At 39.5% G+C, this 26872-nt stretch overlaps 1 protein-coding gene across 1 annotated transcript in view; it reads left to right on the top strand.

Annotated features, from left to right (window-relative positions):
* The window catches only part of si:ch211-186j3.6 (neural-cadherin), a 299335-nt gene that overhangs the window by 147115 nt on the left and 125348 nt on the right, over positions 1-26872 (top strand). The window contains exons 16-24 of the mRNA XM_040139108.1: positions 4634-4777; positions 13453-13573; positions 13856-14018; positions 15037-15705; positions 17327-17518; positions 18334-18777; positions 18929-19259; positions 21494-21587; positions 24506-24690. Coding sequence (XP_039995042.1) covers positions 4634-4777; positions 13453-13573; positions 13856-14018; positions 15037-15705; positions 17327-17518; positions 18334-18777; positions 18929-19259; positions 21494-21587; positions 24506-24690 — 2343 coding nt within the window. The remainder of the gene's footprint in view (positions 1-4633; positions 4778-13452; positions 13574-13855; positions 14019-15036; positions 15706-17326; positions 17519-18333; positions 18778-18928; positions 19260-21493; positions 21588-24505; positions 24691-26872) is intronic.

The following is a 26872-nucleotide window of genomic DNA, read 5'->3' as shown; positions in this document are numbered from 1 at the left end:
CTTCACAAAAGTTATTACTTTCACCGCTGTTATATATTTCTCATCAATTTATGTCTATTTTTATGCAGAGATAGACTTCACATGGGACTACACTGGCAACACTAGGGTATGTTATCCAAGATAAAAGCCCCATGCCAGGCAGCTGTTTTTTTATAGTGTACTCTTACCTTTTTTATTCTTATTCAAGGACTGCTTAGAACAAGGTTTGAGGGCCTGATGCCTTCATTGGTTTAGGACAACCAGTCAGGTTTCATTAACTTCAAAAAACAATGTGTGAAAGCATACAACATTCAAATTTTTCTGACACAATAGCATTGTGGTCTCATTGCTTCTCTGGCCTAAGAAAAAAAAATATTTGACCATGTTGCATTTGGTTTAGTTGAAAATGACTTGAGAAAGTACTAATATAGTGCTCACCTGCATTTGATATCTCTTTGGTTATGTGAGCATACTTCACCTGTGATGCTCGATACAGAAGCTTCATATTTAAATTAGTCCCTTAAGAATCTATTTCAAAAACATATCACTCTGACGCTAAACTTTGATAACTGGCAAATCTGAGGTTAAATGACCAGTTAAACCACCGACAGATGTTGTACACTAAAGACAGCAGAATGTTGTCAAGTGGCCACAGACATAAACTTGATAAAAACTGTTTTCATAGGTAGAAAACAGGCTGTCCTGCTACTGACAAGCTAGTGTGTGGGGTGGGAATGGGGGTGTGATTTTTATACATACATGTCTCGAGAAAAGTAAAACCATGCACGAACAGAGCACATTAATAGATGAGAGACAGGATGAGGGGATGGATGCTACATCTGCTTATCCACTTTCTGTGTTCTCCCTCCATCCCTCCCTACCTCAGACTCCCTCTGACAGATTCTGAACGCGTGCAAAGCCCTGGCATCTGCAGCTTGTTTTGTTATAGCTTCAAGGGCTGCATTTGCTATCTGCGCTACGAACTATTTACAATCTCTTCCACCCTGTCTTAAATAATTTATCTTATCTCTGAGCATTTATTACAAATTATGCTCGTTTTTACAGATATCAAAGCAAGTGTAGTATGTTGGGTTGCTCAACTACCGAGCTAGGCTGATTCCCTCAGGGTGCTTTGTACTCCACTTCAGCCTGAGGTTGGATGCTGAAGAGCAGAAGAACAGCTAGACTTGATGAAATTGAAAAAATACTGTAGAGAGATGACAGATATAATAAAGCCCTTTGCCAATACCAACCTATTGTAGATGAAGGAAAAAGAAAAGAGCGAGGTGGTTTCAAATTGTCTGTACTGATCATCAAAAAGTGGTTGCACCATATAAGAACATTAGGCTAGTATGCGCAATATTAATCAGAAACTACATTACAAAATATAAAATATTACAATAAACAGAACATTCCAATCACACAGTAATTAAATTATATTTGCAACACATATAAAATAAAAATATTATTTCAATTTCAGTTAAGATTTTAAATATTACAATATCACTAGGCATTCCTCAACATTTGTAATTACCAATTAACTAGTGAACTAAGTGACGGATGGATTAAGTTCAACCAGCAAAGACAAAACAACAGTAAATAGGCTAAAGATTTTTACTATTGGAAGCACTCTCTTTTACATATTTACATCCATTCCATCATCACCGAGAAAGCTGATTGTACATTTTGAGCACTTGAATAGACACCCTTTCTCACCATTTCCTATTTTGAACAAATAGTTTTCTATACTCAACTCAAGCAGACAGTGCAGAGCATGTGGCACATCCATTTGCTCCACTTGTGATGGTGACTTCGTCCATCTTTATGGATGTTTTCGCAGAAAGTGGTTTCACGGCATCATGAAAAATTAGAGTTGGGAATGAGCTTGTTGGTTCCTATGGAAAAGAAATACATAAAAGAAACTTCCTGATAGAATTTAAGCTATAGGTAACTGATACTACAAGAAATGGCAATGACAATGTGAAGATAAAAAACAGTGGAATAATGCTTTCTATACATAGCCAGAGGGGCTGTGGCCTTTCAGAAATGGTTTGGATACCTGAAAGATCATCTTTGCAGTTAGAACTGACATCAGACTATTCAGCATAAATCAAGGGGATAAATCTGACTAAGTACCATATGTATTTGGTTATGTTGTTGAACAACATCTGGCTCAGTGGTGATCGTTAATCCGACTTGTCCCTCTTTTTGAAAGATGGATCCTTTCTTTGCAGAGCTTGCTGCAGCTCTGGAGGCAGAAGAAGCCGGCTATATAATGCTGGCCGTGACTCCTGGGCTCTTTGACTATATAAAGAAAAGTAGAGGGAATCTTTTAAAGAGCTTTAGATAGCACAACCCCTTAGTCGCTTGTCAAAAACTGATTAATAAGATGGGAATAAATGCAGTCTATGTAGAATATCTCAATCTAGAGACCTTTTTATTCTTAGAGGGGGTTGTGTCATTAAAAACTTAGATGAGGTGACACAAATCTGCTGTACACTTGTGTATTGGCAGATAAAGTAACATTTCCATGCTTAATGCTAGACTTTCATGTCAACAATTTTTTTGATTAAAAACATGAAATACTTACTGGGCCAGAGATGAGGTGTTCCGCAGCTTCTCCAACTCTCTCAAAAACAAGACCTGGTGTTCCATCACAAGGAAAAGTTTTCCACCAACCTCTCTGTCAATCCCAGCACACTTTACCCACCAATTTGCTGTTCTGTGGAGGTAAGAATTACATTACATTTTCAGGAAATTGTACCCCTAAACAGAAGGTTGGTTACCTATGTCAGAAGGACAAAAAAATAAAAAACACTCCATTAAGACATTTACAGGAATACAGAGGGTTTATGGTCATAATGAACATAAGTTTCCATAGCATGGTAGTCTTTCTTGTCACTTGGCTGAACCACAATCCACTTTTACTGGTCCTCCAAAGAAAAGGCATGATAGTGGCTGTTGAACATCTTGGGTGTCAGTAACTTTCCAAAGATCATCCAGAGAGCCCTGAACTGGATAATTTTAGCTACTTTCATAAAGATAAGAATGTCCTCCTTTACCATATCAATTATGATGGTGTCATCTACTTTGTATTTGATGTTATTAGTCAAGATAGAGCTAACAACTCGTATCTTCTCATCATTTGGGATGTCTTCAACCCCACTCTTGACAGTAATACCTTCCCAACACTGCCACAACTGGTGAGAGGGTGTAACAAAGATTTTTGAGGTTACAGGTGCTGAGTGATAACCTCTTGGAGTAATGATGTTTCCCCTCACATCGCTCACACCACAGTTGTTTCAGTGGACTAAATTCTAAAGTCAGATGTGGATAGTGAATGAGTAATTTATGAGCAAAGGTCTCTGGGAACACAGTCAGGAAGGAGGAGAAGACTACAACAATTTGGAAGCTGAGGACAGTATTGATGCTTTTCTGATTGAGGGAGATGTATAGAGGAGGATTATATTTCCAGTCTCTCTGCCCCAGGGTATCTCAACTTGTGAAATGTATTATCCAGTAAGGAATGGTAAGATCCTGAATAAACACCAGTTTTGTGCTGCTGATCAGTGAACTTGTAGTGCTTCAGTATACTTTGTGATAATATCTGCGGGATTTTACCTCTATCGTTCTTTCCAATATTAAATGCGTTGAACGGATGTCACTCATTATTAAAATTTTCGGCAAGTGGAGCGCAGTGACAACTTTACAGACAATTGGTACAGTCCCCTCTAAGAAATCATGCATTAGATCTGTGGGAAAAGCTCTGGTGACATCAAAGTATTCAAGCTTAGCAAATGGACTCTGCTTACCACACTCTAGGTCTGTTTTGACAGTTGACTGTTTTCACTGAGTGCATTCAGATGGTAGTTGTGCACATTTGAGGACCTGATGTGCACATTGTCTTCATTTACATGTGCCTTCAAGTCACTGTATGTAGTCATACAAAATCTGAACATGTGTCCAATATTCAACAGCATGTAAATCCAGCCAAGTTGTGGGCAGATAAATTGTCCCCTGAAATGGTTACTAGAGCCCCCCTCAGATGGCTAATTCTTTGATTAACACAAACTGCGATCCCTTTAGTGTACAGTTCTTTGAGGTCAAGAAGAACAAGATGTAGAATTTCCCTGGGGGGGGCTGTAAGAGCAGGTGCTGTATAATGAGACACAACTGTAGGGCAGTTACATTATGTCTGGTCTTTTTTTAACCTAATGCGTTCACAACTTCAAATTCGTGTTTAGAAATGTATATGCAGAATACTTGGAATCCAAAAAATGGAGAGGCTTGGAAAATACTACCGTCCTACACTACCAATACTACAAGATCTTAATTTCATTGTCAATATTTGTTATTCAGTAAAAAATATGTTTTAAAGGCTAATTCTTATGCACTGGACATTTTTCATTAAATCCATGAATTTAGCACCCTTTTTTTTTCATTAAATGGTTCTGTTTTGTCTTACAGACATTTAGTAGAATATTTTTAAACAGGTGTTTTTTTAGTAGATGATATGGAACCCTGATGTGAGAGAGAGAGAGAGACAGATGTTCATGTACACATTGACAACATCATGTTTATAATTGTCTTCCTCCTCTCTCCCTCCCTCTCTGTCTCTCTCTCTCTCATTCTTTCTTTTTTTTTTAACTTTCAGACACGGCATATGTTCGTGTTTTTATCAGTGACGTGAATGATAACAAGCCAGCATTTTCACAGACATCCTATGAAGTTGATGTGGATGAGGATGCTGATGTAGGCTTTGCAATTCTCACTGTCAGTGCCAATGATGGGGACGAAGGTAGGTCGCATGAATAAAGGAATATGACTGTATATATATATATATATATATATATATATATATATATATATATATATATATATATAAATATATATATATAAGAAATTTTTGAAAATGTATCAAAAAGGAAAAACTGAAATATCACATTGACATGAGTATTCAGACTCTTTAATCTGTATTTAGGTGAAACACCTTTGGCAAAGATTACAGCTTTGAGTCTTCATGGGTAAGACGTGATAAGATTTGCACACCTGGATTTGGGGAATTTTTGCCATTCTTCTCTGTAGATCCTCTTAAGCACTGTCGGGTTGGATGGGGACTGTTGGTGGACAGCCATTTTCAAGTCTCTCCAGAGAGGTTTGATTCAGTTCAAGTCAGGGCTCTGGCTGGGCCAGTGAAAGTCAAGGGCATTCACAGAGCTGTCCCTAAGCCATTCGTGTGTTATCTTGGCTGTGTGCTTAGGGTCATTGTCCTTTTGGAAGGTGAACCTTCAGCCCAGTCTGAGGTCCTGAGCGCTCTGGACCGGGTTTTCATTAGGGACATCTATGCACTTTCCTCTGTTTAGCTTTCCCTTAACCCTGACCAGCCTCCCTGTCCCTGCCACTGAAAAAAAACCCCACAGCATGATGCTTCCACCACCATGCTTCACTGTTCAGATGGAATTGGGCAGGTGATGAGCGGTGCCTGGTTTCCTCCAGACATGACGCTGACAACTGAGGACAAAAAGTTCAATCTTGGGACATCAGACCAGAGAACCCTGTTTCTCACAGTCTGAGAGTCCTTTAGCTGCTTTTTTGTAAACTCCAAGAGGGCTTTCATGTGTCTTTCACTGAGGAGAGGCTACCGTCTGTCAACACTGCCAGACGGAAGCATGGCAGAGTTTCCAGCCCATATCGGTGGAGTGCTGCAGTGATGGATGTCCCTCTGAAGTTTCTCCCATCTCGACACAGGATCTCTGGAGCTCAGCCAGTGATCATCGGATTCTTGGTCACCTAACTTACTAAAGCCCTTCTGCCTTGGTCTCACTGGTTGACTTTTCCATTGCACCTGCATTTAACAAAGCACTAATTAACAGATATTGTTAGGGCGGTAGACACGCAAGACCGGTATTACTCTGAGGAATGACAACAGTCTCTCACATCTTTGAGCAGTGGTGCTTACTGTATTTAAAAGGCATCTAGACACTGGGTAGGAGTCTGATCGAAAAGGTCTGGTAGTTATTGATCAACAGCAAAATCAAATCTAATCAAATACTCAGTTTAAGAAACTGTAGCTTACATAACAGAGGAGTGACATCAAGACACAGCTGAATGAGACTTAACAAAAAATATTTGCACTTCAACAGAGCAGAGAAGACTTGGAAGTAAGGCTGATGGCTCTTTATTTAGTCATCAAAACAGAGTTAAGACACTTGCTTGAGGTAAGAATGTGTTTCTTACTGGACTATTGCAAAATGGAAAAAGATATTGTGAACTAAGAAATCAAAATAATTTCTCTTTTAAGTGATATTTTGACACTAAGGGGGAGAAAACGACCAAAACAAGCTAATACTTAGCCACCATCATATGGTATTAACTGGATAAATACAGTTACAATTGCCTAATTACACTCCAGCCAACACCAGACCAACGATTTCATTGGAGGCATGCTTCTGTCCACATGACAAATGTGAGTCCAATATTCACTCTCCATTTGTCTCCACCAACTTTAGAGAAATATTTTGGCCTTCAGCTCCTAGATTTCAGCTTTATCACTAGCTAATCACTAACTCTGTTTGTCTGCAATTTGGTGCTGGACAGGTAGCGTAGAGTGAGTTTAATCAGCACCTTTTATCTGGAAATAGCTGCCTATGCAGTTTCATGAGTGGTGGGACTGATTCTTCATAAAACCAATGCTTTTTTTCCAGTTAGGTGCCATTAAAACATAACAGAAGAAGAGGGTACAACAATAAGATTTAATTAAAATAGTGCCAGTCACACCTCAGACAGTGAAAAAAATGTAGAAAACATGATGGCAATTTGGCATTTCTATTTCTTTCAGGTATTAATTTGAGTAACATTCCAATCACCTTATTGTTCCTCACAGATCTGTCTTTGTTGGACACATTTTCTCTTCTCTTCAGTGGACGTTTAAGTCACATGCATCATGTACATCATGATTCATTTCAATGATGATTGAATAATACTTACAATAACTTTTCCACCTTTGCGATATATTTTCAAATTTCCGGCATATCAACTCCTTTTTTTTATGTGAATTTTAAATTTGTGCAGGTGGATGGAAACCCACCCACCTACTCACTGCTCACAAACAAGAAGCCTATAGAGCATGACAAGATGATCACAAGAAACAGCCAGTTGCATTTTGGTACAAAAGTGCTAGGTCTAACTTATTTAACTCTCACTGAACATTTCCTCTGAGTCGGCTTCAAACTAATTGACGTCATGTCAAAGAAGTCATCAGTGTGGCTGCATTTTCTTAAAAAGGACCACCAAAAAGTTGAGTGTAAACTTTGCAAACAGCAGTTTGCAACAGCAGACTCAACCACCAACGTGGCATATCATCTCAAAACAGTGTCTCTACGTTAGGATGCTCCGTCAACTTTTTTGTCCAATGCTTGAGGCTCTGACAGTGCACATATCAGAATTGAAATATTTCAATATTTTATGCTGCAGATACTAGCTTTTTGTGTTTATTTATAATTGGTTTAGGCTAATATGGTTACCAGTTAGAGTGGACTCACTGCACTGTGGCTAATTCAGTTAATCTCGAGATAACGTGCTGCTGTTTTTTTTCCCCCCACAACCAATTGATTGGTTGAAGAGTAAGTACGATTTCAGTAACACAAGATTGTCTTTAGTTGACTACAGTCCTAATTTATATGTATATATATACATATGTAAACCTAAATGAGAAATAAATGAGTGGAGAAACAGGATGACAAGGCCTCCATCAATAGGGCACTGAATGGTTTGATGAGTATGAAAATTATGTGAATCACATGCTGTGGCCTTTGCTGTGGCCAGATCTCAACTCAGTTGAACACCTATGGGAGATTTTGGACCGACGTGTTAGACAGTGCTCATTATTAAAACACCAAATGAGGGAAAATCTTTTGGAGGATGATGTTCATCCCTCCAGTAGAGTTCCACAGACTTGTAGAATCAATGCCAAGGTGCACTGGAGCTGTTCTGGCAGCATGTGCTGGCCCAACACCTTACTACGACACTTTTTGTTGTTTTTTCCTTTATGTTGTTTTTTTGTTATTCTTCTGTATAGGTATACAGTACTGGTAACTGGTAACTGGTTTTACTATTGCGGGTGAGCACTGTATATCAGTTTAACTTCTTAGTTATTTATTACTTTTTGGGAGGGAGAGAAATAGCGTGCCTGTGTTTCTGTGTGTGTTTCTGTGTGTGTGTGTGTGTGTGTGTGTGTGTGTGTGTGTGTGTGTGTGTGAGTGTGTGTGTTTGTGCGTGTGTGTGTGTGTGTGATAAGAAGACAGAGACTATAATACCGGAGAAGCTCTCAATATTGTACAGGACCTATAAGCTTTCTTCTTTTGTCGTGTGATGATTGGTTTTGTGAGTCATTGTTTCAGCCAGACACTCCCTTGCTCACTCACTTGCTCTCACTCTGTCTTTTTTTTTTTTTAAGTACGATTATTGAGTACCAAAGCAAACCCAAAATGCTGATGAGAAGTACAGTTATCTTACAAATCTTACATATTACTCTTACAAAAAACATGATTGCAAGTGCATTTGATGGGAAATGCATCAGACATTTCAGGAATGGAGTAATATACTGTAAATATGTGTTAGAGATGAAACAAAAAGTTTTAGATGCATACTGCTTGACTCACTCACTCCAAACCAATGTGAAGTTGGTTGGTTAAGCAAAAACAAATTATGATTGCAACTTGTTGAGAATCCTATTTGAAAGCCAGAGCCAGTCGATGTTCTGAATCATAAAGGTCTCATTATCTGTAATTTTCTGTCAAGAATTTGTCCAAATGATCCGGAGGGAAATAATTTTAAATTTCAGCTCACCACACTCTATCCCTGATTGACGTAACTAAGTATTGGCACTCACTGCTGATACCGGCTCATCAAAGTTTTTACGGATGTTTCTTTAAACACTTTGTGTATCTGCCCGTGGTGTCCCTGCTATACACACACACACGCACACACACACACACAGAGCCACAGCGAGTGGTATGTCCATTGTGAAGTGGATCGACTTTTCTTGGAAATACAGAAGCAGGAAGATACTAAAAGTACTAAGAAGAGAGAGATAGAGGGAAGCTTTGTGTTTGTACAGTAAATATGAAGAGGAGGAAAAAGCTAAAGCATTTATCATAGTAGAGTGCAGACGCCCGCTATGCATCGTGCATTTCGCTGTGATAACTATCCCTCAGCAGCTACACACACACACACATAAGATCACAGGAAGACACATACTGTATTTGTTTACTTAGATGTGTGAGTGTAAGAAGCCTGCATGAGTCCAGAATAAGATCATTACCACCAAGTGGGAGTGTCTGTGTGTGTGTTTTCTTTTTTGTGGGGTGAACAGAGGGTTAAGTTAGCGGAGGAGAAAAAGCAGGAGAAAATTTGAGAAGGGATCTTATGCTGCTGCCAGTAGTGTGCATATTGCACAGCTTATATAGCTAGCATGTACAGTATAATATACAGTATGAATTAACTGCTCATTACCAATCCATGTGATATCATTGTATAAACCAATAGATAGAAGCAGAATTTGAAGAGGCAGACGTTTTAGAAGTTTCAAGTGGCAAACCTGAAGCCCTTTTCTGTAGCCCTTTCATTGGCTCTGCTGAAACCAAAGATTAGCACGATGTTGCTTGAGATTACATGGTACGAGTGCTGCACCTGATAGCTTTTTTCCTGCGGATGAGGCATTCCGGCGTGGCGCATCTAGCCGTCCCTCTCCACAAAAATTGTGAGTCCAGATAGCTTTTGCTTAGTCTGACTCAAGTTCTTCTGGCCAGCTCAGGTTCATTCGGCCCGCTGTGTTGAGACTAGGTACGTGTCAGCATTTCTGTGATGCCCCATTAACAATGACAAATCTCTCTGCTGCTTGTTCTGATAGTCATTATTTCTGATGGCTGTTCACCTGGAAAACTCTTTTGTCAGAAAAGCATGTGCATTATTTTGACATCAGCAACTGTGAGCTGTCGACACCAGTCTTATCTACAGCATCATTGCATATTTAACAGAATAATGTGGATGTTTATTGGTTATTTCTTGCATTTTGATAAATTTAAAAGCTTAATCTAAAGATGTTGGCATGCCTGGCCTGTTCTTTGGGAGCAACTGCTCTAAAGGCCAATTTAAAACTGCCCACATGTTTTTGTCCAGCATTAGATTAATCAATAAAAGTAGGGGTAACGTTATTTATCTTGGCTGTGGGAAGGCTATTCCTTGTGCTCTCCCATGTTGCATATGTAAATGTCGTTACACAAAAAAAGATTTAATCCATGTCTGCAGCACAGCTTCTCACTGGTCCATGGTATCAGATTATCCACACACTTATCAGCATGTGATAATTCACATGCAGATAAGCGTGTGCAATTATGACACATAATTCACAAAAGCCAATAGGTCATCACCACAACATATTGTAACTAAAGTTTCCGGTTTGGAAAACATGTTATCACAAGCTACAATAGTAGTCATAAAAACTGGAACGAGTACAAAACATCTCTCTCCAAACTCTATTTATAAAGTGCATGAAATTTTTGATATATTTGCCATTAGTGACATCTGCCAGCCCTTTGTTTCTCTCTCTCTCTCACTCTCTCTCCTCTGTGTGTGTGTGTGTGTGTCTGTGTGTGTCTTTCCCTCCCTGCTCACTTGTCTGTACACTCCAGTTTCAGTAAAACACAGTACCTAGGGAGATGAAAAGAGTTTTTGAAATTTTTTCACTTGGGGAAAAAACATTCATTTTCTCTCCATTTGTTTGTTTATTTTAACTACTGTATTACTCCCCTTGCAGTTTCTTTTGTCCTTTGGGTCTCCGCAGTTTTCTAAATACTTAAGCGATTGAGACAACTAGAAATAACGGAGAATAAAAGTGGGCGAAAAAAAGAGATGCAATCGCATATATCCCTAATGTCTCATTTAAAATGCCAACAGACAGATCGTACAAAACGATCTGGGTTAGGGCATTCTCCCCTCTCCTTCCTTGACTTTCATCTTGCTAATAAGCTGTGAATCTCATCTTGTCTTCAGAGGATTCTCCTTTCCCTATGATATTAACATGAGGGGTGGTGGATGCAGCAGTGACTGAGATGCAGACCTTGGCTTTAGCAGTAATTGCACTGAGGAGGAACATTCTGTTGATCAGCATCTAATAGACTTTATTAAAAATGCTTTGCAGAGAAAAAAGAAGAAATTAAGTGAGGTAAGGAGAGAGAACTTTGGAAATGAGGGAGGGGGGACTTCACAGCAATATGATTTTAGATTGCTTGGAACAATGGAGTATTAATATTTAAATGAAAGATTATTATATTTCTATTGTGGTTTAGCATTTTTGTAATTTTACAGATTTGGGGAGACAGAGTAGAGGCACTTTAATAATTTAAATCCTAAAAGTCATATGATTTGATTAGATTTTAAGTTTAATAGTGTGTAATACCATAGGTTATGTTAAAGAGCCTTGTTTAAGTTAGTCCTGGCCCATATATTGCACAGAAAACCATATAAATGGAAACTCTGCATACCTCTTTATCAGTATAGTCTGATAGTGCTTTAATACAACAGTATATAAAGTTGTCCCTGGTCTGCCTACCCCCCCAATTTCTCTCCCCTCAACCCAATTGGTCGTGGCAGACAGCCGCCCATCCCAGGTCCACTTCTTTCTGACGTTTCTTCTTGTTAAAGGGGAGTTTTTTCCTCTCCCCTTTCGCCAGGTGTTTGCTCATTGTAACATAACAATGTAAGGTTTTGACCTCTAAAGTGCCTTGAGATAATGTATGTTATTATTTGGTGCTATTTGAGTAAAATTGAATTGAATTGAACCAAAATGCTAATAAGGTCACTCTTGCCATAGCACTTGTACCTGCAATGAAAGACAATAGAGCTTAATCACTTTTACAGGTTTTATTCTTGGCTGCATAATAGGGGTTCTTCAGGAGTTTTCAACACAACCTGAGAATAGCATATTTATGATAGACTAACACTGTTCATCTTCAGTTCAAAAGAGATATCTGTGCTGTTACCTAGACAAGGAAGGCAATGAAACTAAAAATTAAGCTTATGCAGGTGGTCAAAAAACTGCTCTACTGTAAATGCAATGTTTACAAGCTTTAGGGACTTTGCAAGCAATGACAGAAAATGCTGTTGACCATTCTCTGCATGGAAAGCCTGATGATTGTATTTTTATTCTTGAAGACTTAGAATAGATGTGAATTTTCAAGTATTCGTGTATTCGAGTATTCTGGATTTGAATCCATCTTAGACCCTAAAAATAATTTAAATGTCATTATTATCAGGTTTGATGGCTCAAAAGACAGAATTGCTACAATTTTGAAAGGTAATTAATGTTCAGCACCTGCCAGCAGGAGATATGACATTTGGATCAAGGATGTGTAGATTTCTGATGCATTTTAGCTAACATTTAAGCCCACATTATCCTTTCATTTCATTTCTTTTTAATCACATTGATTCAGAATGTACTGATCTTTAATTCTTAAATTTGCTATGAAAGAAACATATTGGTTTTAGACAAATAACTCAAATACTTTTAAAACTTCAATTTGATTTCTGTATAAAATCTTTGATGGATGTTTGCAGTTTCAATCAGAAACACAGTGTGTTCCTATTGTGTTATATGTTTTTTTTTCTGAGGACAAACTGACCTCTAATGGACAACTACATTAAATGGAGGTATATTCCTTTATTTTTTGTTTTGTGTATTGAACATGGTCTATCTTATCAATAACACCAAAAGGAAAGCTTTATAGATTTTCATGGAAACGATTGACTTTTAAAAGTATAGGCTTTGCTACTTAATTTTAATGGTGGTTTGAGAGCATGGGTGTTAATAGTATGCGGATGACAACCTTTTGTTTGCAAAGATGTCAGTTCAACGTGACTTTATGGTCCTTATTTTTTTGGTTAAAATAACAAGCAGAAAATTCGGTGAGGTTATTGTTTTGTTTTTGTTTTTTTTGGTATAGACATCAATTGCAATACAAACAGTTCCTTTGCATATCTCTAAAATATCTGACTCTTACTTCTTCATAGATTTCTTGTCAGGAAGATGCTACTCTAATGCAACAAGTATAGTAATCACCTTTGTAAGGGCAAACTCACCTGTTGTTTAAAGACTCATAACAGTCAGATCATACCAAAGACTCCCTATCTGGTTCCAGTTTGCCAGCTCCAGCAGACTGATGCCGTCTAATTCAGTTAAGGAGGGGACATTGGTTGATTGGCAGAAACAGACATCATTGAACTAGATGGGGACTTCCAATTCAAGGGGGATCAGGTTTTCACCAAAGCTCTTTCATGGTACAAATGAAGCTCCTGCTTGTTTTTTCACCACAGCTCTAACAAGACTTACTTGCTATACTCTGCTTTGTCAATATCTAAGGTTCATTTATAAATACTGTCAGTCCTCATTCACCTCCATCTTCTACCGATCTGCAGGTGGAAATGCCAAGCTGCGCTACCAAATCACTTCAGGGAACACAGGTGGGGTATTTGATGTGGAACCAGAAGTGGGCACTATCTTTATCGCCCAGACTCTAAACTATGAACAGAACAAAAGGTAGGGACACACTCAAGGGCCACAAGGTAAATGCTTGTCGAAGGATTTTACTTGAAATACATGGTGCTATGTTCCCTTATGTTTTTACTTGTATGTTTCTTTTTGACACAATATATGCTATAGATTTAAACTTCACTTCTGATACTATAAATTATACTGTATCTCAGTAGTTTAAGTGTTCAAGAACACACAAGTAAGTGTTTTTACAAAGCGCTTTTACAATGGATCTAAACATATGTTTATTTTGTGAAAGCCCCTGACGAAGCTGAAACTTTTGCTCAGGTACAAGCTTAATGTCCTGGCTTCAGATGGGAAGTGGGAAGATTACACAACAGTGACGGTAAACGTGGTAAACAAGAATGATGAGGCTCCAGTCTTCACCGTTAACGAATACTACGGCAGTGTAACAGAGGAGCTGGATGGCTCGCCAGTGTTTGTGTTACAGGTAGAGTCAAGTCATTCCACTATGTAATAGAACTTGTGAGAGTGTTTTACAGTCTTGTTTAATTCTGTTTTCTAAGTCAGCCAGAGAGGGGGTTTTCAACTAACTCATAGAGCTAATCCTAGTTTAATTAGATGGCTTAAAAACCCTGTATAAAAATCCCATAGCCAGATTGGTATTTGTTACAGTATAATGTAATTCTACTGAATTGCAATTTTAAAACTCATAGTTTTGTTGACATTTCTTGCTTTGAAAAACACTTAAAAATGTAAAGTTTTTATTATTGGATTGTAGAATTAATAATTTAAGCCTTTTGCTTTAAGTCATAATTTTTTTTTTCTAAGCTTCTTGATTCTTGCATGCTTCTTGCATGCCTACACAGCAATAACTGTGTAGGCATGGCCAGACACGGTCCATTGAAAGATCACTTGGGCTTTAACCCTTAAGATATGTGTTTTATAAATTAGGATTTTGGTGAATTGAACAGACATTTAAAATTGTGCAATGTGTCACACTTGTATACATCTAGTTTAACAAAGTTCTAGCTTAATAATGCATAATATTTTCTCAGCTCCATTAAGGCTTTCTCAATTACATGAGACAAAATACAGTTTGGTTCGAAAGTTATCCATAGTAAGCTTGTTGCTCTCTTCCCTTTCTACATGTGTAAGAGCACATTTCTTTCCCTTTTAAAGGAACATAGTTAATTTTGGCTCTACATCACACTGCAATAATCGTGCTAAATTGAATCATCTTTGGCCTGTCCAGGGTGTAATTGCTGCTGATGTGTTGAGGATGAGTGAGAAGGGGAAGACAGAAGGTGAGAGGCAGAGGAGGTGTGGGTTGGGGTTGATGAGGTTGGATCTTTGCCCGATTTACCTACTGAAGCGTTCATAAATGCACAGACCAGTATTGAAGTGTTTCCAGTCAAGATATCATGCCAAGTCAGCAGCATTTCAATAATTAACTAGTGTAAAAGACTCATCTCCCTCTCCGTCTCACTCTGCCTTGGATGTTGTAGGTAACAGCATCCGACCCAGATAAGGATGCCGACCAGGAGGCCCTGCGTTACTCTCTCCATGGCCAGGGTGCAGAGAGCGAATTCATAATTGATGAAGTCACAGGCAAGATCTACGCCCAGCGGACCCTGGACCGTGAAGAGCGCGCTGTGTGGCGTTTTGTTGTCCTGGCCACAGACGAAGGTGGCGAAGGTCTGACGGGCTTCACTGATGTTATCATTAATGTGTGGGACATCAATGACAACGCACCTGTCTTCACCTGTGCCCCCAGCTGCCATGGAGACGTGGCAGAGAACTCAGTAGCGGGGACGTCTGTGATGGAGATGACAGCCACCGACCTGGACGACTCAGCTGTAGGGCAGAATGCTGTGCTCTCTTACAGGATTGTGGGTAGTTTAGATGCCACTAATGTCGAGGTAGGAGGAGTGCCTACTTTCTCAGAAATGTTCACTATCAACCCCAGTACAGGAACAATCACTGTAGCAATGGCTGGTCTGGACAGAGAGCAGGTTGAGTCCTACCTCCTGGTCGTGGAGGCCAGAGATGGGGGAGGGATGACAGGTACTGGAACTGCTACCATTCAGATCAAGGATGTGAACGACCATGCCCCAAGGTTCATTGATCACTCCTGCCTGGCAAAGATCTCTGAGAATGCAGAGCCCAATGCAGAGGTTGGTAGGGGTCTCACTGTTGATAAGGCATCATTTTATCAGCTTATTCCACAGAAACCATATTCTCTCATTTATTTTAAATGTCCTCTGCAAATGTAAAGATAGCATTTGGTGGTGGGTGATGATTTACTTCAGAATCCAATAATTCCCCAAAAGACAACACACAAGAGTAACATTAAAGGAAGTAAAATTCGGCTGTCTGCCTTAATCCTCGGAAAGCTTCCTATTTAGAGCAGGTATAGAACCTCTCAGTTAACCATTTTATATCACCTTATCTTTGATTTTGATCTATCTTATGTGATTTCTTAGATTAATAGATTAGATTAGTATAGTGAGACATGCTCTTGGAATATATTTGCCCATTTATTTGGTATTTCTTGCCTAGTACAGGATCCATTGCAAGTCACATATCAAGAAAAGGAAAAAACACACAACTCTGGGTTTTCTGTTACATAGAATTATGGTGTAAATGTGACTACATTTATACATTTATTTAAATGAATTCAAACCTATTAATCATTTGACTAAAAATAACTAAATGCAACCTGAAATCTAAAAATGACAGGTTTTGTAGTATCTTCACAAACCTACATTTTAAAGCTCCTTCAGTGGATACTTTTCACTTTCTTATAATAACGTGAGAGCCCAAATCTGCAGCTCTATGCAGCTTTCATTCCCTTTCAACTTGTTTTTTTAGTCCATGTCATATAGGCTCTATGGTTGCCTCCCCAAAGCTCTCCAGCAAAAACAAAAGTTTGAACAAGCCATCAGTACACTACCTGCTCAGCACATAGTGGGAGAGAACCCAAGTAAACTAGTGACTGGTGTAGAAATTCAAACATCTGTTAAGCTGCAGTGACCTAGATATTTTTATAGAAAAAAAAAATAGTCCGGTTTCTTAATGATAGACTTTGACCATAGCAGAGATCAAAGTAATAGTCAGTTTTCAAACATTCAGACATGTAAATTCATTTGTTGCAGAAAACAAAGTTTAATTGTTGACTGTTCATCTTAAGGCGTAGTCTTTGTTTTTTAAAGCTGTCTTTAGACTAAGGAGAGCAAAATTAAAACTGACCTAACAGCATGGACCATTGGACAAATATCTTTGTGAAACTGACCCCAGAGCTAAACAGCAGTTGATATTGGTGTGCATTCATCATGTAGCCAGTCTGCTCTATGTCTGCCATTATTTGCTAACATGTTAGCCATAACAATTTGATTAGCTGGTATCTCAGGGCTTGCCCCCTAATGGTAAGACATTGCATTGTGTGTACTTAAACAGGCACGTCATCTGCCTTTGCAAGGATATCCTATATAATAACAAAATGCTACTCTTCACTGGACATCAATTTCCTATTTTTAGAACTTGTAAAATATTTACAGAATTTTGTTCAATTTGTAGCAGGATATTGTCATAATACAAGTTGTTAGCAACCAGAAACCACATTATCTGCACTGTTTCAAGCTCTGTTACTCTGCTATTGTCAAAAATCAAAAATCGGGGTTAAGATCTTGGTTATATCAAAATGTATCCAAAATATATAAAAAATTAAGAAGCCAACATCCGTAATGGGGTAAAGCCTACATACTTTATTCACATGATGTTCCTGCATGTTCTAAGGTATTGGATCTTGCTGCAGAGGACAGAGACACTGGAGAAAATGCCCAGCTCACATTTAGTGTTGTGTCTGGAGACCAAGAGCAGAAGTTCTACATGGTCAGTCACAAGCAGGAGCAGCGCGGCACCCTGAGGCTTAAGAAACGTCTGGACTATGAACGTCACAGCGAGCAGAGGTTCAACCTCACATTGAAGGTATATGGAAGCTGTTCCAAAAACCTGTTCAACCAGCCTTGTACTATTGAAGATTATTTTGATTGAGCTTCTGTACCATGTCTCTGTCTCTGATTCATGGGGTTTAATTTCATTTTTGTGAAAGAAACTGTCACTGAAGGATATGTGGCATGTGTGAAGAGGATGTAGAAAAACAGAGGCTGAGTCAAGACTGACAGAAGCCAGAGGATGAATGATGCTGTGATGCCTGCTGTTGAATATTGAAAACATGAAATGGATTTGAGAAGGCATCGAAGGTTTGATTACATTCACATACAGTATGTGCTGGGAAAGTTTTGGGAATTTTTGCAACTGATGGAAAAAATGCCAGAGGTTTTGAGAATTTCCATGAACAATGATCTCAGAGGTAGTTGTTTTTCTTAAGTCTCATAAATCCCTCAAACCAACCTGTCAGCCTCTCTCAGCCTCCCACAAGGGAGAGGTATCTGTTGGAAAGTAACTTGCAATTCCATAAGGTGAAAAATCAGCTATGCACATATCAGCACAACAGAAATGGATGGTTAGACATGGCTTTATAGCCAAGGGTGTGAAAAACAGTAGTGTCTGATAATAGGGGGCTAATCACTTATCTTAAGCTAAGTTGTATTGGTATTTGTGGTTTTTTTTTTTATAACTTGCAACAGCTGACTATGCACATTATTATTATAAATCTGGTCAGACAAAAATCACAATTAATTAAAATCACAATTACTGTATTAGCCAAAATTTGGCTGATAAGATGAATGTCTTGTGTCTCATTGTGTGACATTTGAAACCGAATGTGGTTCCTGTTTCAGGTTGAAGACCTTGACTTTTCCAGCCTTCTGCACTGTGTGGTGGAGGTGGAGGACTATAATGACCACGCTCCTGTCTTCATCCCGCACTTCCTGTCTCTCGCCCCACTGCCTGAGGACATCACTGTGGGAACTAGTGTGGCACGTTTGGTGGCCAGTGACTCTGATTCAGGCCAGAACCGTGACATCACCTACAGCCTATCGGAAGACTCAGATCCCGAGTGGCTGTTCACCATTGACCAGTCCGGTGTACTCTCTGTGGCCCGGACTCTGGATCGGGAGAGGATACCACAGCATCACTTGGTTGTCATAGCAACCGATCATGGGGTTCCCCCGCTAACAGGCAGTGCCACAGTCCAGTTGTCTCTGTTGGATGTGAATGATAATGGACCAGAGTTTGAGGCAGCATACTCCCCAATTGTATTCGAGAATGTGGCTGGACCACAGGTAGGTTTGACCGGGTTTGATCTCATGTAACATGTAACATACTGATATAATGCAATGCATTGGTGAAAAGAAGGGCATTAGGAAGAAGCTTAGGAGAATTATTGTTAACCTGATCAAGCCACTACGCCTTATGCTCTCCCTTCTTGTTTAGGTAGTAAGATTGAACCAAACATCAACCCTCCTCCGAGCTGTGGACCAGGATTCTCCCGAGAATGGCCCGCCCTTTCACTTCACCATCCCCTCCGAGTATCGCCACAGCAATGATTTCTATCTCCAGGACAACCTTAATGGCACTGCGACACTAACAGCGCTGAGGACGTTTGACCGAGAGCGCCAGAAAGAATTCCTTATTCCTATTATTATGAGCGACAGCGGTCGTCCAGCCAAAACAGTGACCAGCACCCTGACAGTGACCATCGGTGACCAAAATGATCACGCGCATGTGGCAGGGGAGAAGACAATTTTCATCAATAGTCACCGAGGTGAGAAAATTAGCTCCATCTTTAGGATGTAGTGTTCAAGGGCAAAGAAAAAGGTTAATAAAGTAATGAAACTTTGGACTTTATAGGTACAAGCCATTTTCAAGCACATTTTGAACTTTGCTACCTAAGGTGTCTCTGTAGGTGAAACTGATACTGCCAGGCAATTAATTCCTAATCAGTGTGCAGTAATTAAAGGTATAGTCAGCGATTCCAATCCAGTACACTTTTCGTCAAATACAGTGAATATCTCCTCACAGTCTGCTAACTGTCCGTTCTGTGTGTGCGCTGAAAAAAAATACAGTGTTCCTACAAAGCCCTGGCTCTGTAAATGAGAAACAAACTAAGTGGCTCGGACTGAGACACACAACGCTATTCCAGCCAGTCAGCAACAGGGGACGTTTGTGCTCGTTCACAGGGCAGGCTGCTGGAACCAGTTGCACTCTGTTCTCTTTCCCTTCCTCTGCCTCTGACGGCTACTCTTGCTCTTCCATGTCCTCGTCCACAACGAATGGCGCTCGCCATGATAGTAATGAAACGTAAATAACATGGAAGACGTTACCTTGTCAACTCGGTAGAAAAATATTTTACTTGCAACGGCAGACCTCACATTGTTTCCCTTGGAATAACATTTCTTTGCCTGTGTAACGTTACTCATCCCGCCTATGTGCTCCTCTATGGAATTACACCGTAGTAACAAGAAAATCCAAACGTCTTATTATTTTATTCCTTGTTCTTTTACAGTTCGCAATAAACAACATTGCTCCATGTATCACCGACAGTAAGTAAGTTACTGTTACTGATGAAGTTACTGGAGATGCTATTACCGATACAAAGGCTAAGCTACCCCTCTGCTTAGACTTTGTCTTAGATAAATATTTGGCTTCAACATCAATTTAAACATTGAGTGTCTTATTGTCAGAGTTTCTGTAGAACTACAAAAAACATATGCCACCAGTATTTTTATAGCAATAAAAATTGCTACCCATCATTGATGCTAACTTTCCCTCAGGCAGCAGATGTTCTGGATTCTGCCATATATCTCTTCTGGTCAGCTAGCCCAGTTTATAGTGTTGTTGCCTTGGCAATGTGCATCCATGAATTTATTGGTCGGAGCTGCTGAAGGAGTACTGGAGGGAGGGGTGTATTTGTTTGGCTGTTGAGTTCAAATATCAGCAGTCTTTCCCCTGAATTGCTTACTCCTCCTTTAACACACAACACATTTTTATTGTGTTTTTTCAACTCTGCCTCAAGCCACTCATTGTCAATCATTAATATTGTCTGGATGATCAGTGTTTCATTGGATTGACTCCAATTATGCTATTCTAAGAGTCACAAAGGCAAGCCATAGCTCGATTTGACATTAATCACAGCCATATTTTTTCTTCTGCAGTCTATTGCATGGTTGGTATAAGGACAAAACTACAGTGAATCTCAGATTTTTGTAAGGAATTAATTGGATTCACATAGTTAGGTATAGGTATTAGAAGCATTATATTCCGCCTACTCTAGAAGATGAAGTTGAAAGTATTTGTATCCCCTCTCACCAAATAATAAAAGGACTTCTCTGCTGTTTGTGTATGTATCTTCTGTTCATATACTTGGACCTAAATCAACTGAAAAATAGTGTAGCATTATCATTTATTGCCATTGTAAGCCACAAAGGCTAACAATTTGTTTCAGTGGTGTGTAACTTTTTCCTCGAAAGTTTCCGGCAAAGGCAAACAACAGGCTAAAATTTAACAGCTCAAGGTCTGTCTTTAAATTTTGAAGGGTACCATCAGAATAATTCCCATATGGTTCAGAGTGTGAGGAGTTGGAGAGGAGAGATGGCAACAACATGGCCTTCTACATGATTATAATAATTGTGCATTCAAACAGCGTTTCTGTTATGCATTTCCTCTTCCCTATGCCAACCACTTGTAATGTGACTTCTTTGTTCTGCTGAATGGAGATGGCTATTGAATCCTGAAATATGTGCATTCAGTATTAATGGTATTACATGCATAACGCATTCGATGCACACATATACATGGAGATACACATCTAGAAAGGCAACACCTATCCTTACACCAAAAGTTTTCCTGAATAAATGGAGGGGCCAGTATAGACCTTTACAAACGTCTCCAAGTAGTCCGTTGCTGCTGTATCAATCACAGACAGACATACTTATATGCACAGAGTTAATGGTCATTTAAAATGGTGAACTAATAAAATGATGCGTTTTCTGTCAACAGGCCGTATGCCAACTACAGTGCTTGGAAAGGTCTACTCTCCTGACCCCGATGACTGGGACAACAAGACGTACACCTTTGAAGGACATGTGCCAAGGTAAATAGTGTGACTCTGCATGAACCATCCATGCTGGACACCTCACATTTTAGACCTATGACACAAGAAAAAGAAAGCTGCACTATGCAAACAGGTAGTACAGTGACAGAAGTCAATAAAATCATCTTCTGTTGTATTTGTTTGTGCTAATGATAGCTCATGCTCAAGGTTTTCCACCATTACCATCTCAGATATCTATGCAGGTTGTGTTTTTTTGGTGGCCTGGAATCTTTGTCGCCTAATGACAGACGATATACCTGTACTACTTGGGATGATAGTTATTCTGTAAAACTAACCTGATTACACATTGTTTTCATGCCATGAGCCATTTTACTTTATACAGCTAATTAATTGATTTAGTCATTTAAATAATGCAAAGAGTGAAATATCTCTCAGGAGGGCCAGATGTTTGTAGCATTGGGATTCTGGAGACTCATCTACACAGCTACTAATGAAGCCCCTCATGTGATGATTGTATGCCTAATTTCATGTTGGCAATTTGGTCAGCAATCAACTACCAAGCTGACTTCCTGATGTATTGATTAAATTAGCCAGATAATTCTGAGCCTGAATTTCCTCTTTCCCTCCCCTCCTATTCTTGTACTTCCTTCTTTGCTAAAGTGTCTGTGTTTTCCTGCTATTAGATGCGGAGGTTCTGGTCTGTTTTTGAAAATGTTCTCCTTGAGGGTTCCCTCTGTCCAAAGTCACATTGAGCAAATATATTTTTCACTTCCACACACTCACGCACATGTTCACACACAAGTCCCAAAAACACATACAGTGAAACTCCTGCACCCTACAACACCTTAGTCTTCATCTTCCAAGCTGAGTTGAACTCAAAATGACAAACTTTTGCCTCGTCTCTCCCAAAGTCAAGGCTCAGCCCCTTGGAGGACTGGGTGTAAAATAAGGCATTAACATTTCATGAGAGCTCTTGTCTTTTGGTGTTTCAAACCTAAGCTGAGTTCAGAACACAATGTCTTACCACTGCAGTACTGGCTTTACACAAAATGGATCTGATCATAGCTTGTTCTGGTCTGCTTTATATAATTTAAGTCCAGTGCATCAAATCAACCACAGTAGCTGTTGTTTACTGTAAGTGTGTACTTAAGCGATTCAATTTTTGGTACTTTGGATCAGAGGTTGTGCTGTTGCATCGCACCGGACAGAGAGAAAATTTGTATTTTGACTTAGTACATCAGTGTACCTTGTAGACTAGTTTAACTGCAAGTGTCCTACTTTTACTGGAGTAGTGGCCAGAAATGTAATTAGTTGACATAAATGTCAATAGAAGTATGCTTCAGCAGATTGTGAAGTACCAAATAGGAAAGGGTAATTTTGATAGTTTTGCGAGAGATGTAAAATTGTCTTTTAGTGATGTGAAACCTGGAATTAATTGCTAGACTTAAGACCTAATCTACACAGCACAGCATGTGCTGTAAAATGAGTTAACGTGGCCCTTGTCTCTACAAGTGGGTTGTTATTTGATTTGCCAAGGTTCTGCCTTGGATTTTCTCTGTAATTAAATTTGAATGAGCTCATTTACTGTACAAGGGGAACATGTAGACAAGGACCAATTGGAATAGCTTCCTTGTGCCTATTAGTCAGTCTCATTTTTCCCCTTGCCTCCCTCTCCCTAATGTATTGTCTCTGCTACCTTTCTATTATTGTCCCAGAGGGCGATTGGTTTACAGTGGAAAACGGAATAAACACTAAATCACAGAATAAAACACTGAGTAAAACACATGGCCGAGGGGAAAAAAGATTATTTTTATTTTTCTGTCTTCATCTGTCTGGCAACCAGACAGGGAAAGACTATGGAGCTTTACATGTATTCTGGGCCTTTATATCACAGAGCTAACAGAGACATATATGTTTCCATCTACAATAATAACTTAATTGATCAAATTGGAAAATTATTTTTTTTCTAAATGATACATGTTTATGTATAAAGGAATGCACATCATACCTTGTGTACTCAAGAAAACCCTGGGTCCCAGTACACAATTAACATGCCCTGCCAGGGCTTGCAACATGTTTGCCAAGACTGTTTTGTTAGATGCTAAAATGGTTAAAATGCATCTTTGTAAGAATATCATTTTTCCTAGAGTTATGTCAGAGTTACAGTAAAGAAAATGTGTGGTGGCCAGTAGCAACTATAAGTTTGAAAGTAGATACTGATCAGTCACTGTATTTGACAACCTCGTCACCAGACGAGGACATTGGTGTTGGCGATTCTTCAGAATTCCACATTATCTCAGATTTACTCAATATATTAGCATGGCAACTACATGTGGATTGTGCTTATGACAAATAAACTGTGGTTAAGGTATGGTTAGACTAAGGAAAAAAATGTGGTTAGGGTTGATAAAAAGACAGTCAATAATTGCAAATCCTTAATGTGGAAAATCTCCAATCTCCTGCATGAAAGTCTAGCTCGATACTTGAGCTTCAACCACCATTAGCAGCACATAAGGGTTCCAGGCTCTAATCCCTGCATTTTGGGATCACCCCCTAGTGGAGCAGCAGGGTAGTGGACATAGAGGCCTAAACATGTTAGATCACATCAACAGTTGTGATCCAGCCTGCTGTGGCCAGGAGACCAGCACACAAGGCAGCAATTTGAATGATGGCAGCCACCCCAGAATGCCTCAGTCCTGCTTATTAATAATGAAAACGTCTTAAAAGAACTGTTCTGTGGAGAGTGGATGCAGTGTTTAGTGACTGATCAGGTTGGCTGGCTGAACATCTAAGAGCCAGACTTTCAGTGTTGATTCATGAGGTTTAGAGATTAAAGTTATTCCTCCTGTAGAGGGCTCAGCTTGTGTGAATTAGAACAAAGACTTAAAAATGTTTTCGTCTAAATATACATTTCTTTAAACTGATGTGGGTGTCTGTGTGTTTGTTCTTTCCCTCAGTTACTTTATCCTGAACAAGCGAACAGGCTTCTTGATCATCAAGGAGAATGCCCCACCTGGCACCTATCAGTTCCAGGTCCGTGTGTCCGATGGAATTTGGCCGGATGCTGTTTCCACTGTCACCGTGCATGTGAGGGAGCTGCGAGACGAGGCCATCTACAACTCAGGGTCCCTCCGCCTGGCTGGTGAGATTGACGTACAAACCTACAGAGATGCACAAACACACACCTGTCTCTGGTCAAAAATGGTCTCTGGTGCCACATGAGAATCTCTTACTTGATCCTTCTCCGCGTGTCCACTGACTCCCAGATGATGACCCTTGACCACTTCCCAGTCGATGGTGTGTCTGCCACTGATGGTCTATACGCAGTTGACATAGTTGAGTGAGTTGTCATAACTTGACCTGAGAACACCCCATCCCCTGACAAAGAGCTCGATATATACAATACAATACATGAAGAACGGGTATTGTATGTATGTAGAATGTTGTAAATGCCCATTAAGTTATAGTTCTGAACATTACAGAGGACCGTAACAACTTGATCACAGACATTGTAATTCCTGATATGTCCAGGTCCACAAAAAACTTTCCTTAACTTACAATTTCCAATTGAGCTGCAGGCTGTTATTTACCACTCCTTTGTATCAGCTTTGTTTTGACATTCATGCCAACGTGCTTGACCCCTTAGCGCTTCGCCTTCCGAGGACACTTCAACCAGTTTATAGTGGTGTCAAACATCACTTGCAGCCTTCCTGTCTGCGGTCCCTTTGATTGATAGCCTGTGACATTTATGGAACAGGCAAGACCTATAACAATGCCAATTTGTTATTAGCTGATAAAAATCAGCTTTGCCCAAAAATTAAAACTGTGTTCAACTTAGTAATGCTGACAAGGGACTGTTGGAGAACATGGTCATTATTTGCAGACTTGTTTCCAGTCGTAGAAAATTAATGAGCGCTGATTACTGTTTGCTCTAGTTGTTTGCAGAGTTTCAAAGGATTTTCACACTCTCAGTTAAAGACGTTTCCTTAGCAAAAGATTACACCCATTATTAATCCCTCTCCCCTGAATCATGGGTTCTCAGTTGTCGTCGGTGCATTCACAGAAAAGCCTGTTTCCATTACTTATGCTGGCAAAATAATTAGTCGAGAGGTTTTGCTCGATCAGCAGATTCTCCTCACATGTTGAGCAACATCCATCATTACCTGATGCACAGCACATCGGTTGTCTCTTCAGAATTAAATTCATTTTAGAGAAATGGGACATGGCTGAAGAATTTTTATGATTTCAGAGATATTGAAATAGAAGCAGGGAGGAGGCCAGAAGGTGCACTCCAAAGAGGAGCTGGGAGTAGAGGGAAAGAGAGAAGGAAAGGAAAGGATATAAGAGAGAGTCAACCCTCATATGTAGATAAAATGATTTCATTCTGAAAACAGGGCTGACGTAAATAAATGTGCACCACACCCAGATAAATTATGGTGGAGAACAGCTGGTGCTCACATACCAATATATGTGAAGGGGAAATGGTGAACCAAGTGATGAGTAGCAAATATTAATAGTATTTAAAAGGAATAATGGAAATCAACATGAAAAAGACTGCTTAATTAAACAGTTATCAATTTTGTTATTTGTTTTTGCAGCTGAAACTTGTATTTTTACAGTTAGATTTGTCAGCAATTTATGCCTGTGGGGTGGTCACTTCAGTGGAGCCATTATTCAATGGCTCCACTGTCATCAAAGGGCTGTTAGCTGCAGAGTGCATTGATTTAAAAGGCCCCAGGTTGTAACAGAGGGACTTAAATTGAGAGCTAGAGAGCACCGGCGTCTGCCACTGCTGTGAATAGAGTGCCAAAATCAGTCAAATGCTTTTAATCTACAGTTCAGCAATGAACAAGACTCACAAAAAGTGTAAGCTTGAGGTTTCAAAACAAAATGTCATGTCAAAGATTGATGACTTTGAGATGATCCTGAGGTGTCGGCTAGCTACCAAGACAGCAGCATGTGTGTGCGCAAAGGATATGTAACAGAAGCCATTTCCAGGATTTTATTTTTCCATGTGGAGCTTTGGAGTAAACAGTCTCATTGATTCCCAGTCTCGGGGATTATGAAAATATTCTACTTATAGCATTACTTACACCCTCCTTGACATTCCAAATCCCATTTCAAGAACAAATGTGGAATGCAATAAGGGCGCACAAAGAAGCACTAGTTAAACCTGCCCTGCTGAGATTAAGGCTCCTTCCAACTCTCTCTTCCCTTCTCTCTCTCTCAATATTGATAGAAAGGTAAAAAAAATGTGGTAAACAAAACGTCCTTGAAATGTCTACATAAAACTAGCTTAGAGTAAAATGCATAGTTCTCTGGGG

The sequence above is a fragment of the Xiphias gladius genome, chromosome 1 (genome assembly GCF_016859285.1).
Source record: "Xiphias gladius isolate SHS-SW01 ecotype Sanya breed wild chromosome 1, ASM1685928v1, whole genome shotgun sequence".
Lineage (NCBI taxonomy): Eukaryota > Metazoa > Chordata > Actinopteri > Istiophoriformes > Xiphiidae > Xiphias > Xiphias gladius.
This window is presented reverse-complemented; position numbering and strand designations above follow the sequence as displayed.